At 41.9% G+C, this 14,574-nt stretch overlaps 1 protein-coding gene across 1 annotated transcript in view; it reads left to right on the top strand.

Annotated features, from left to right (window-relative positions):
- The window catches only part of sprt (PDZ domain-containing protein sprite), a 126,426-nt gene that overhangs the window by 57,938 nt on the left and 53,914 nt on the right, over positions 1-14,574 (top strand). The window contains exons 3-4 of the mRNA XM_072302814.1: positions 899-995; positions 14,238-14,306. Coding sequence (XP_072158915.1) covers positions 899-995; positions 14,238-14,306 — 166 coding nt within the window. The remainder of the gene's footprint in view (positions 1-898; positions 996-14,237; positions 14,307-14,574) is intronic.

The following is a 14,574-nucleotide window of genomic DNA, read 5'->3' as shown; positions in this document are numbered from 1 at the left end:
AGCGCTACCTATCAGTGTAGATTGTAACAACACAGTCCAACTCGGTGGAGGCATGGCCGTGCTCCGAAAGTCCGTGCTCTGCAGCGTCTGCCACAGTCTTTGATAAGACCTTCCGTTGGCTATCAGACGGCCGCTGAGCCTTGCGGGAATATAATTGATACTCAATGTGTCAATAGTACGAAGATAAGTTAAGGAGTACGGTCCAACTTCGGGGTGCACGACGGCAGTTGCCAGTTGCCTTGGCCCCTTGAGGGCGCCTCGCCGGCCAGCCCGGCCTTACTTACTTACTTACTTACTTACTTAAACAAGCTCATTTCGTCGCTCCTTGACGCAAGGGCGTATACCTCAAATTCAGGATGAGCCTCAGAAAGCATTGACTCATAAGTAAAAGAGGGCTCATTCGGATATTGAGCTACACTGGAAAAAAAACACATTGGATCTAGAGTCCAGACTCTTAAAAACATCGAAAAGAAAAAATACTCTTGATTCAATCAGATTCAAGCTTAAATCAAGAACCAAGCCTCTTAATTTGAGCGGATTTCCTTTTGACTTAAGCTTACATCTTATTGAATCAAGAGTCCTTTTTCTTGTCGATGTTTTCAAGAGTCTGGACCTTAGATCCAATGTGTTTTTTTTCCAGTGTATGCGTCAGAGGGGTGACGATTTGATTGGTCAACAAACTGAACATCTCGATTGAAGTCACGCTTACTATAATTATTTTGTACTGTAACTTTCTGGAAGAAAAAATACCTTGTACTACCCAGCAGATGGGAAATAAAAACAATTGAATTTTTGATAAAATAGTACTTGATCGTTGCGCATTGTTAACATACTCCTTTTTTGTTTCATCATCATTTTGACATTTATCAATCTTTTATCTCTTTTCTCGCTTTTTCAGAGCCTCGAAGAAGAAGGATACGATGCAGCACTCCGACTTCTACGACGATGAACTTGACGACTCCGGCTTGGCGCCCCCTCCCAGATCTATCTCACTGGTAAGTTCCCAGGGCGATGCGACCGCAAAGCTCAATTTCAAAATCCTCCTCACGACAGCTGAATTATGCCAGGAACCTACGTCTGACTGACGAAAATCCACGCCTTACTCCCCGACTCTCGTCGAAAGAGACGTTCTCGGTGGATCATTAATCATGCGTAAACGGCTGCTGCATGTAATCTATACTGATATATCATTAACATACCATCCCAGGGATCTCGCTCTTCTGTTCTTGCCCAACACGAATTGGACGTATTTCTGTCAAACCGAAACTATGTGCATTAAGACATGAACCCTGATACCCGTAAGAATACATACATAACAGGGCTCACGTCGTAATGCACATACTTCCGTTTGATAGATATACGTCCAATTGGACGGAGTTAAACAGAAAGGAACCAAGCCACATCGGGATCGAACCGAGAAAAAGAGGGTTTAAAGTTTGTCTCCTGCATAAGACTCAATGTAAAAGATAAACTTCAAATTCTGTTTCTGCAAAATTTGCTCCAACAAAAACTTTGAATTTTTGGCGATAGATAGTAGAGCAGTGGTCGAGTTCAAAACCACTCATAACTCAATTTTTTCCAAAATGTGGGTTGGTTCCTTTCTGCTTAACTCAGTCCAATTGATATTTGGCTACGGTCGAAAGGTGCTTCGATCGGTTTGATATTCGAAAATCAGGCCCCCTCGGACGGTAGAGCTTTCGACATTTGGCTCGGGTTTGACAAAGAGGAACCAAGTTTTTCTGCGAAGAAGGGTGTGCTCGATAGTTGCTTGGTATAGCCCCAGAAGGATCACTGTGCAGTTGGTTTTTTCTCTACATTTATTTCATCATTAGAGAATGAGAGAGGGAACTAACAATGGTCCAAGTGGACGTATTTCTTCAGGGATGTGAGCCCTGTTATGCATATATTCTTATGGGTCGCAGCGCTCATGTCTTAATGCACATAGTACCGTTTGGCAGAAATACGTCCAGTCGATTCCTTAATTCCCCAAAATTCGACGGATTTACCCGGAATGAACCTATCTGTTTCAGACGTTCTCTAATTATCTCTAATTTTTATTTTTGGAACAGAAAACTAAGCAATAGTGTAACTTGATATTTAGTTGGCATGATGTTCTTTAAAATATACTGCAAATTCACCGAAAGTAAAAAGCCGTCAAGAGGCTCAGTCCTCTGTCAAAGAAAATAAAGCATGAGATGAAATTACGCAGCAGTTAGGCTGATCCCGCTTAAAAGTTTGACTAATCTAGCTCTTTTTGCATTCTGAAGTGAGAAACCAAGCTACCAAAATTTTAGGACCAAGTGATCATTTGAGCAGCAAATTCGGCCAATCTGGCCATAAATAAATCACCTAACAAGGCTGCCTCAGTTTTTAAATTAAAATTTTGATACAAAAAAGTTGTCCTATGAGAAATGAGGAGCAATTCTACAAAAAGCAGACCTTTTTTTCACCGAAAAACTTGCTTCTTCTCTGCGAAACTCGATCCATTTCTTCGTGAAATCTGGTCACGGACGGTAGTCAACTGCATTGGGGCGAATGTCCATTTAGTAAAAATACATAAAAATAAAAAATAATAGACTGTGCGTTCTTGATCTCAAGTATGATAACAACCTGAAGTTGTTGTTTTTTTGCCCCACAATAACGTATTAATATCACACCATGAATTTTTACGATGCAACTTTCTCTCACACCTCACACTTACCAAGGAGATGGTGTGAGGATTCCTCATTTATGCCGACCCATTAAATATTCAAGAAACTGTCTGGAAAAAGTCTTAGCTCTTACCATTCTCGATAAGCTGTCACTGTAATAGTAAGCTCGTTTTGTTGCGTTATCGCCACCCTCAGGGCCCTAACTTCTCTTTTACCCACAATTTTCCACCAAAAACGTACTTTTTTGCGTTTTGCAGGACGATGTATCTCCACGTATTCTCTACGACGCATATTGACAGTGATGGGAAGCTCCTCCTTTAGCCTGCGGGCCGATTATTGAAATTGATAGACAAAGGAGATATGGAGAGATCCTATTGGTGACAGCGGGTGGTTGCAATGGACAAAGGATGTAGGTAATAGACTAACAAACGGCAACCCACGAGGGACCCGACAGTTAGTCTATCATTTTCTCCCTTTGTCTACAAGAACCACCCGTTTCAACCAATAGGATCGCTTCTTATTCTCTATGTCTTCTTTGTCTATCGCTTTGTCTATCAATTTCAATAATCAGTCCGCTGATAACAAGTTATGGCTTCGCTTGTTAGATGATCTTGACCCTTCAATCATTTCTATGCTCCAGAAGTTCGTCAGAATGGTCGAAGGTAGCTTTTCCGCAACTTTTACTCTGCCTATTGAAGTGTTTCCCGTCGTTAAAGCTTAAAAGACCGGAAAAATTACCATGAACTTGAATCAAGCGCAGTTATAAAACGCAGCGAACTCAACCGCCCCAAAAGCTCATTACTCGCGATTCTAGACCAGAGGACTACCGCGCTCGGTAAAAACCGCGTATTTGAACCAGGTTTTAACCGGATTTACGCGGTTCTTGCGGAGCGCGGCGTAGGAAGCAACGACCGGCGCGCGTTCGCGGCGAATCCGCGCGCGCGCGCAGCGGAAGAAAAAGAAAGCAATGCGTTTACCGTTTAGTGGTGAATATATGAGGGCCATAAATCCATCGGCTCAGTAGGCCGTTCCTGCCAGTGTGTAGCCTTGCGTAACCGCAATGAGCGGCAGCACACCGCCGTACCAGGGAAAAACGCCGTATGAACCCTCAGTCGTTGCCAGATTTCTTTCAGTTAAACACGAATTTCCTGATCAACTTGTAAATATTGCTCCCTCAATTTTTCAAGTGATTTTTTTTGCGTTTCGACCTGAAGTCCCTGAAAATTGTAAGGAAAAATTTGCATAACTTACCTTAAGAATAAACATTTCGTTGTCTTCCGGACGAAGGAACGTAACTCCATTCCAAGGTTGCCAAATTGACTCAAACAATTCATTTATTTTACAATCATGTACCTGTGTAATTTTTATAAAAAATATTTGTAATTTTTGCATGATTTTTGAGGAAAAATCCGTGGAATTTTAAATTTAAAATGCCCAAGATTCTCCTGTTTAATACGCAATTCGCCAAAACCGAAATGGAGTTACGTTCTATCGTGAGGGAGATGACGATTTTATCAAAGGAAGTTAGGCAACTCTCGAATGCTCATAAGGCGTTCTTCCTCAGCACAGCAGCACAAGTGCCCAGCTTCGGAAAAAAAAGACACCCACCTGCATCCCGCATGACACCTGGAGATAATTTACTCCTATGTAGTTGGAGGCTCACGAACTTATTCGGATAAGTTTCTCGTTTAAGTGAGTCGGCATTCCCACGCAGGAGCGCCAAAGGATTTCGGACCTCGGGCGGTTGACCGATCGGTCCCGAAAAACCCCGAGCTTTCGGAGTACGAGTCGATAAGTTCGGACTTACTCGGCAACCGCACGCGCGCGTACTGAATCGATTTTTTAAATTATGCAAGCCCGATGCGATTCTCCGGGCGCAGCGATCATTCATAATGAATTGCCGAATAATTTGTTTTCTTTGGCGTACTCCCTCTCCCCCTCCCTCTTTGTATGGAGATTACCTAATTTGATAAATTAGCTGGGACACTGAGCGTAACAAGAGCAAGGTTGTTCGAAACAGAACAGGGTCAAAGCGTAGAACGCTTCCTTTGTAGACGAGTATCCTATGCCAAAAAGGCTCCGTCATTCATGAATACGGCGCCTGTATAGTAAGTGTTTTGTTTATGGTAGGTAGAGTGCCTTTCCAAAGAGAATAGATACTGGGCTTGGTGGAGATCCGTATGACTCAGAAAAATGGCGTCGGTTTTTGATGGGAGGGGTTTTAGCAAGTTTTGATGATCATCACCCGATGGACTTCGATGGCTAAAGTATGACGCCATGTACCTGCATTGCGGTGCTTCAAAATCTCCGCTCCTACTTTATTTTTTCGAGGAGGAGCAAGTCAATCATGCAGCTTGAAATTTCTGCAGGTATTCTGCTTACTAACAGAGAAGAAAATCAAGGACATTTTCAAGAGATCGTACTTTGCATAGTTCTTAATTTTTTCCAATCTGCACTGAATGTTCGCACTTAAATTATATCCCGATTATTCTAGAATGATCAAGATATAAACGATCTAGGAGAGAGGCCATTCATTTTAGGAGATTGGAATTGGTTGAGGAATAGCAAAGTTGAGAGTGGGTGCCTGTCCTCCTTGAAAGAAAATACATTTTCTCTTCTATTTTTAGTAGAAAAAATAAACTCTGAATTCTATGCAGATAAGTAAACGTATGCACACTACCCAACTTTCGCGTGTCACTGGGTGAAAATAAGTATTTCTATGCCGTTCGCCATCTCCACTTTTCTACTCCTCGTCAAAGCCTCCCGGAGGCGCATCGAGCGTATCGTCTGTCACGGCCTTGGCACGCGTCGCGTCGCTCACCAACACGAGCCCACGATTTTTCGCCACGATCCTCGCGCAAATTATGCATTTCTATTATGAAAGTTCATTAGCAAATAGATCTCTCAAGAGATGAGCTTTAAAACCCATAATGGGGCTGAACGGTTATGAAAAGTTGCAAGCCGCGACGGGAGGCGTATCTCCGCGGATACGGGGAGATCGGCGGAGGCTCTCGGAGACAGAGCTTTTGCTGAGTAAGCGGCTGGGCCGTTGCGTGAGGCCGAGCTTTGAGCTTTCGATCTTCGCGCTCCCGGGCCCGAGACGAACAACACCCAGCGACTAGCCGGACGATGGGCGACGGGCGGGCGGAGCTGCAGTTGCAGTAACTCTTGAGTCTTGTCTTGTCAGAGGTGAAATGTTTGCAGCTGAAGAAAAACGCTCGTGCTGATAACGGTTCAGCCTCAGCCCGGACGACTCATCTCAGCGTTGCCAACCCGGTAAAGCGCGAATTTCCGGATCCATGGTTTTGGCGCAAACTTTTGCCACTTTAAAAAGAATATCGACGGTGTAAGTCGGCAATCACATAACTTATTTGCGGTGTCTGAAAATCTCCGCCACTATGTTATTTTTTTAAAGGAGAACCAATTGACATCATTCCTTGAAGTTTTTGCAGAATTTTCTTCGCACCGAGAAGAAAAATCACGGCAGTTTTAAAGAGTTGCCGTTGAGTAGTTTCCCGTTTAAAAAACAAAGTATGACAGGAAGTCTGCGACGTCGCAAACCGAGTTGTGTGATTGCCGACTTACACCGTCGATATTTGTTACTCTAGAAATTGGCTACTTCATAGTAAGATATACAGTGTGTCTAGCATTAGAAGTTTCCCGATTCTATCAGGATTTAATCCCGATTTCATCAGGGGTTGAGGAAAATTCTGTCGTAAAATCCGGATTTGATAAAAGTCAGCGGTGCACTAATTTCCTGTTAATTATCCGCCATCCGTCCGTTAATTTTTCTCCGCAAAAAATCAGGATTTGGAAAATGTATGAAATCAGGACTTGGCAGTAAAAAATCAGGAAGAATCTGGATTTCCCAAAATTAAAAACAAACTAGACACGCCAATATAGTAACAAAAATCTTGTGTTAATATGGGAAGTAAAACATGAAGCAACACAAGCTTTTGGTTGATTTTTTGGCTAGTTTTCCCTGTGTCCAATCGACCGAAGCTTTGGGTTGAGGTGACCAAATCTTCGTGTTGAAAATCTGAGACTGCGTTAAAACTTAGTCGCTAGGCGTCCAGATCGAATTTCGATCACATCGATGGTAATCCAATCCGCTAGTTTGGGATGACTCAAGAGCGGGAAGTTTGATGAATTCATGCGTCGAAAAACGGTAATGTCTTGGTCATGAGTTACCTGCAGTAATTTTCGCTGTAGAAATATACTTAGTGTTCCACTTGGAATGTTAACGAGAAGTCATGTATCATAATTCTGAAAATCTTACCTTGTCTAGTAGTCAGTCAGACGATGAGCGCATCGGGGTAAAGAAGAAGAAGAAAAAGAAAAAATTGAAGGCGATTGAAAGTTGTCTTTCGCGACCACTGCGTGCTATCTCTACATGTTACGTCACTGGTCACAACTTAATCAGAGAGATCTTCGGGAATGGTAACGTAGGTAACCGAAACATTTTTATGCTATCAATAATTATAAAAATTCAAAGTATCATCAGGAAAACCGAAAAAAGTAAGTGAGGCCGGAAACTCAGCTAATTATCATGTGCGACCAAAGATGTGATTGGATAGAAATCCTTGGCCCTAACTACACGATCCGTCCGAGCTTCAGTCTGGTGTCCGTTTGGCATCTACTCAACGATTGAACTTGCCTAATTTGATCGTTTTAAACTGATTTTAGTATTTAAATCGATAAAAGGTGAGAAGACGAATAGAGGTCAGCTAATTCGAAACCCTGGTTGTTGATCAGTATTTTGCGAGGCAAAATACCGACGCTCACCAAAGACCAGTCTCAACAAACTTACGCCAGAATGAAGCTTAGGGGCCGACTTTTGTCGGTCCTTCCGCCATACTTACTATACTTAGGACGAATCTTGACTGCACTTAAGGCCGGCTTAGCACTTCTGATTGGCCGATGGTGCAGTTTGTACTCATCAATGGATGTTGCATCTCCGTGTGAAAGAGCCGACAAAGTTCGATCAAAGACTGATCGTGTATTTACTGAACATTTTTTCCCGGAGATATTATTTTGACTTGAACGTCGTTTCTTGTCGACAATTTTTTTTTCTGATTGAAGAAACGTTGTTTTGTTATTTAAACTTAAACTTAACGATAGCAAAACGACGCTTCTTCAACTAAAAAAATTGATGTTGAGTTTATTCCACTCGGATTTAACTCGAAAATCCCCAATTTGTTTTTTAACAAGAAACGATGCTTTAAGTCAAAATAATATCTTAAAACAAATGCACCCTCTGTTTTTGCTCGATGGTTTAGTTTCTGGCGATCCTTCATTTTCATTTGGGAGCATCTCGCCATCTCGCCTCCATGCACGATACTTAGTCTGTCATCTACGCAAGGATGCAGCGTCATTCTTCCTTTTTCTCGCCGCCCGCCGCAGACGCAGTTAAAGTGTACAGTACAGTGGATAAAACGCACTGCCGACAGAAATGAAACACAAGTCGGAGCGGCCCGTGAAACACAACACCATTCGATCGTCACCCCGGTTGAGGACGTGTGCACCTTTCGCTGGTATAAGGGCGTATATCCATTCCCTCGTGAGCCCTGGAATTCATGAAGTTATACAGACAATAGGGTTCAGCATTAAATGTACTTCTGCGATGAAGTGAGGGACGTTCTACCACACTCGTAGGCGGTGTCGTAGACCCAGTGCTCCAGATCCACGTCTCATTTTCTCTATAGATCGCCCCGGCGAAGTCCATAATCAGGAAGATTTCAAACGGTAAACCCGAACCTTTCCTTACACGCCCGTGTTCCTATGCATAGCCGAGCTTCAGCAGCAAATTGCACTTTGCGAACCCTGATGTTGCCACGTAAATGAATTTATGAAGAACAAGCCGGCGGGGTTTGCGAGAGGACTCATAGGCAATATAGTGTCCATTCGAAAACAACGCAATTTGGTTTGCGGAGTTGCCACTTTCCTGTCATATTTTTGCGTTTCCGGGACGAAAAAAAATTACATTTCAACGTCACGAGTACCGACGAGATCTCCTCTCGCAAATTGTATTTTTGCTGCACTGGGAAAAAAAAAAAAAACATATTGGATCTAGAGTCCAGAATCTTAAAAACATCGACCAGAAAAAATACTCTTGATTCAATCGGATTTTTGCTTAAATCAAGAAGCAAGCCTCTTAATTTGAGCGAATTTCCTTTTGATTTAAGCTTAAATCTGATTGAATCAAGAGTATTTTTTTTTGTCAATGTTTTCAAGAGTCTGGACTCTAGATCCAATGTGTTTTTTTCCAGTGTGAGTAAATGTTCGGAATTCCTAAATGAAAATTGCGCTGATTTTTCCTCCCTCCGATGCAGAAATCAGCAAAAATTTCATTTTATCTCTTATATTTTTCGTAATTTCGGTGAAAGTTGGCATGGTGGCTGAGAAGGCAACCGTCGGATGAAGTTACGTCCCATCCTGTGGGAAATAATAACATTTGTAGCTCGGAAAATTATCGAATGTAATTTGTTAAACATTTTTTTAATTTTCGCTCCTCGATTTGAGGAAGATTCCGTTAACATTTCAAGTCATGAACTTGATTCGTTTCCACCGATAAATTAAACAAAAGCGGGAATTTTAAAACCAGCAATTGAGTTGAGTTATTTTTATCGGAATTTCTACCGTTACCATGAGCTTCCACCAAGGCTCAACAATAATTTGGATGCACAATGCATTGAACAATGCATTTACAGTGTAATATCGACCCTACGCACACTCAATCATTTCTTTACGAGTGCTTTCAGGTGGTTTAGCTATCATTTTCCTCACCAGCGTATTCAGAGATCTGGCAATATTGCGGTTTGCAGGCTCTCATCCTTTGAGTTATAGGCTATTTTCTGTGTTTTTTCTCCTCTTCCTTTCTTTTAGCGCTTCTCGACCCGGTGCTTGAATATTCAGCCGCCCTCTGCATTCTTCGCATGGTCCATGGTCCATGGTCGTGCTTTTCTGCTATCCCCTCTTGGATCAGCCCTCTCTCGGTCTGACTTTAAGGCAAGGCCGGCAAGTTGTGCGACAAAATGTACACAAAACAATCACAGGGAGAAATTCCAACACAAGAGTTTATAGTTTGAACAACACATGGTGGAAAAGGAACATTGCTCAATTGAGGAGCTTGCTGAAACTGTTGCAGTGCACGATTTGACTCGCGTAGAGTTTTGAGTTTCTTATGAGCGGGCAGTTCAAATCCCTCTCAACCAATGTGAAATAAAAACTTTGATATCTTTGTTAGGAGTTGATGTCGGTAATTTTCGTTGCGCGAATCGTGTTTTACGTGAAATTCTGGTTAAGAAACATGTATCGGAATGCTTAAATTTGTACCTTGTCTAGTGGTCCATTGTTATTCAAATTTTTTCTCATTATTGCACGAGACGAGCAGAAAATTCAGCGAAATTTTCAGTCAAAAATCCCCAAAAATTTCGAGGTACTAATGCAATCTGCGATGGGAAGTCCGGCAACAGCGAAATGCAGTTACGTTATTTCGTGAGAGGAGCGACGTAATTTAGAGGGTTAACCCTCCCTTTACGCGTGCGCTCACGTAACTTTTTACACCCTTTAAAACACCATTCTTCCCGGGTCATCTGGTTGTATTACCTGCATCACCAAACTCGCCCTCTTCACAATTTCGTCACGTATTTTACGCGTGTCGAATACGAAGCCGAGATTACATTGGCGCGTTGGACCGCATGCGCCACGTTGCACCTCAAATCCCCATAGGAACTCCCATAGAAACCTAGCGCCATTGCGAAGCCTGGCCTCGTCGCTTCCCATGCTGCCGTGCTAAGGAATAACGTCGTATGAACATTCGAGGGTTGCCAAATTTCCTCCAATAAAATGTTTATTTTTGAAGAAAGGAACGAATATTTCTCTTTGAAATTTTCAGGGACTTTAAGTGACACTGCAAACAAAATTATCTGAAAAATTGGAAGGAGAATATTCTTAAGTTTACCACACCAGAAAAAAAAAAAAAAAAAAAAAACACATTGGATCTACGTAGAGTCCAGACTCTTGAAAGCATTGACAAGAAAAAGGACTCTTGATTCAATCTTATTTGAGCTTAAATCAAAAGGAAATCCGCTCAAATTAAGAGGCTTGGTTCTTGATTTAAGCAAAAATCCGATTGAATCAAGAGCACTTTTTCTTGTCGATGTTTTTAAGAGGCTGGACTCTAGATCCATTGTGTTTTTTGTTTTTTTTCCAGTGCAGGAAATTCGTGTTATATCAAAGGAAATTTGGCAACGCCTGATGGTTCATACGGCGTTTATCCTTAGCACGGCAGTATGAAGAGGTGCTCTTCATCATGTGAACTCGTGATAATATTTTGTCTAATTTTAATATGAAATCCCGCTCTCCATCCTCTCGACGAGCGTGGCGGCATCTTCGTCGCTTTTGTTCCACCGCGCTTTGATGTAATGTTTGGACTTCTGAGTCACGCACGCAAGGTCGTCCATTACGTCGCTCCTGTGACGTGAGGGCGTATCTTGATTTCTACATGAGCTCCAGAAGGCATGGATTTATATGTAAAACAGGGCTCACGTGAAAATTGAGATAGACCCTCACGCCAGAGAAGCGAAGATTATTCAACGCGCACTTGTTTGACCGCAATTTTCGGCCTCTGTTTGATCACCGGAGAGGGTGGGAACTTCTGCATTGCTGCTATTTTGCGCTGATGGATGTTGGCGTCGAATCCAAAAAACGAGCGAATCCACTCGTAGAAATGCGTCTACTCAAAGCCCTCACTGAAGCGGAAAGAAGAAATTCCCACGAATCACGAAATGGTTCATGGTGGCTAATGGCTTCAAATCACGAAAAGTGGATTGGGAGTTTGTGAAATTCACTCCTGATTTCACAATATGGAATTTGCGAATTTTTGAACTTCGTTGCTGAAAATCAACGGAACCTAGGTATCTGCAATAATTATAAAAAAACGGATTTAATTTTGCAATTTTAGTCTTCTTTCCCAATCTGCGTTAAAGTCTCAGAAAAATGTCTGTGAAGGATATGCGTATATTCATGAGACAGTACAAAACAGCGAAAGTTTTATAGTTTCCTAATAATTTTTGCTTGGTAAAAATTGACTATATGGGCTGATTATTGCAACTGATAGACATCGCGATAGATGAAGAGAGCTGTCCTTTCGGTTCAAACGTTTGGTTGTTTTTAATTTGGTGTTACACCAGTTGCGATTCTTGAAATATGGTAACACTATTTTTCTTCATTTACATCCATTATAAATGTCGATTTCAGGTGAGGAAAGTATCGATTGTTTTACATACATTTAAATGTAGGAAAAACAGTGTTACCAACTTTCACGGATGGCCACTGTGTTACATTCGTAGATTGCTCGACTCAGTATGATCTTCAAAGTGATTTCTATAAACAAAAATACTATCAGTGCGGGTTTTCTACAAAAGTTCGTTCCTTGCGTAACTTGTTGGAACTCGGCACATCCATCGGAGCAGTGGCGCACAGCATGGTGCCGCGGCTTCGGCGGATGAAGAACAACATGTGGCCGATACAGTTTGTCACACTCCTACTGACTCCTTTGTGCCGGCTGCATTCAATGCACAACCCTACGCTTTTGTCGTTGCGCGCCGCGTCGCGGTCTCAATACACTCGAACGTCGAGCCATCGACACGAGCATGATCCACGATCCGGAGTTCCACTCGAATCCTGACGCTATCGATCGGAATCGATTCGCCGTGACCGCGGGAGGCGAACAACGCTCGTCTGGTGTCGGTTCGTCTCGTTGCACTTTTCATGCTATTGTTGCGTGTGTCAACACCAGACGGCGCGCGGCGTCGTATGCCTCTTGTTTGCGTTCGCTGCGGACGTTGGCTTTGACTTTGCTTGGAGATTGAGTCTTCTGCTGAGCTGATACACTGTGACTGAGCTTTGAGTGCCTTCGTATGGATACATGCTGCCCGTTCTTATCTCCTACCGAAGAGCGCGATAATGATCAAATTTTCAAAATTAACTAGTGGGGGAACCCCCTCACCGCTTTGCGGTCCCATATCCCGAAGCACTTCACGCCTCAGGCGTTATGCTTTATCCGTTATGCGTTACTCTCATGATTTTCCATCACTGAGTAAGATTTTACTCCAACATTGGACTAATTCAAATTTAATGAACTGAACGATTCCTGCACAGCAAAATTCATCTTAAGACAGTATGTTTGGAATAAACTTACGTCCAACATACTGTCCTACGACCCATGCGTCCACCGCAATCAGTTTAAGTAACATTCATCTTATATTCAAACAAAACGAGAGTTTTAAGGGAGCAGTCTCACCTACTGTTGCAAGCTAATTAGTACCTTTTTCTGCCGACTGGTAACCCTAATCAAATGGACGCATTTCTGTCAAACGGAATTATGTGCATAAGATGTGAGCTGTGTTATGCATATGCCATAATCTCCTGGAAGGAGACGAGGGGGACGCCCAGTGAAAGGGTGGCGACAGATGTTTTAGAAGAAATGAGGATTTCCAACTCCCTGGAGGGCTTTGGGAGGATAGGGAACTTTGGCGGCTAGGAGTCGCAGAGCGCCAGAGAGCGCTATAAAAGCGGCTTTATGCACACATACATATTCAGTAAGGAATCTTTACTTAAACTGCGTTAGCATGCAAAATTAAGCTGACACTAGACGACCAGTTGGGTCAGTAATTCGTCTATAGAATCAATGCAATATAATATTCGTTGCGACGGAGCACGTGGATTGCCTATTATTCCGTTGATGTTCTTTACGAGGAGAGTAATGGAACTTTCATTCAGAGCAGTCGGTCATCGCATTCATAACCGCTTCGCTCGGTGCGTTTACCAACTGTTCAAGTTAAGGATGTCGGACTCGGAAGGAAGTCACTGCGGAGTCAATTATCTTTTTGATGAGTCTCTGGGAGTTATGAGGTACATAATGGGGTCTCGATCAGGTTCCGCACATGCCTCTCTAGAATCGATGATGAAAGTCGAGTTTATACTGTTAGTGGTACTGATATTAGTGCTCCCTTGCTTTCATACCAAATTGCATGGATTAAATTTTTAATGTGGTATTGGCCGTAAATTGCTCACCGATGTAACATATGTTGGCGAAACTAATAAATGGTTTTCAAATAGTATCACACTGCAAAATTCTTACTGAACACCTGCAAACTTATTGAAAATTGATGGTGAAACTGAAATTGGTTTTCAGCTTTGCATACCTCCATTTGTCATGGTAAAAAAGTGGATTTTTTTAATGAACAAACATTTTTCTAATTTTTCTTCAAAGTGTGACTTAAATATGACAAAATCAAAAATTGTAAAACACACCAAGTAAAATAGGTTTCTCTAATTTCATCGTTTATTTATTTTTTTTAAAGTCATTTTTACACATTTGTGCCCATAAAAAAGATATGGAGAAAGGAGTCTGGGGAGCTTCGTAGGTTTTCGTTTTATGTTAATTCGTTACTTTATTCGTTAAGTCCATTTTACTTCAACTAACTTGTGTTAACTATATGTGATACTTCATTCTTAACTTTTAGGTTTTCACATCATAATTTAGAATTTCAACGTCTTCCGTATTTGTTTCTGTTTCAGACTGCTTTAAACTCTGGTCAAGTTCCTCTAGAACCAAGAATATCGCAACTAGAAACATTAGAAGCCAAAGTAAGTAACACCTACATATCTGTGTCATTTTGAACTTATGATCGGAAGTTAAGCATCTCTTTTTGTGTAACATTCATTTGTATATTTGATCTCTTTTCCACAAGGGAAAAAAAGAGAAGAAAAAAAATCATTTCGATCGATATGCATGCAGTGGTGTAATGGAAGCGGAAAATATCTAAATGGAAGTTTGGCTCCAAGGTCAAGGAAAATCAGGAATTCCGAAAATTTTGGAGCCTGGGAGAAGTAAAAAGTCAGGGGATCGTAAAAT

Source organism: Bemisia tabaci, chromosome 7 (genome assembly GCF_918797505.1).
Source record: "Bemisia tabaci chromosome 7, PGI_BMITA_v3".
Taxonomy (NCBI): domain Eukaryota; kingdom Metazoa; phylum Arthropoda; class Insecta; order Hemiptera; family Aleyrodidae; genus Bemisia; species Bemisia tabaci.
Note: the sequence above shows the minus strand (reverse complement) of the source record. Positions and strands in the feature narration are given on the sequence as shown.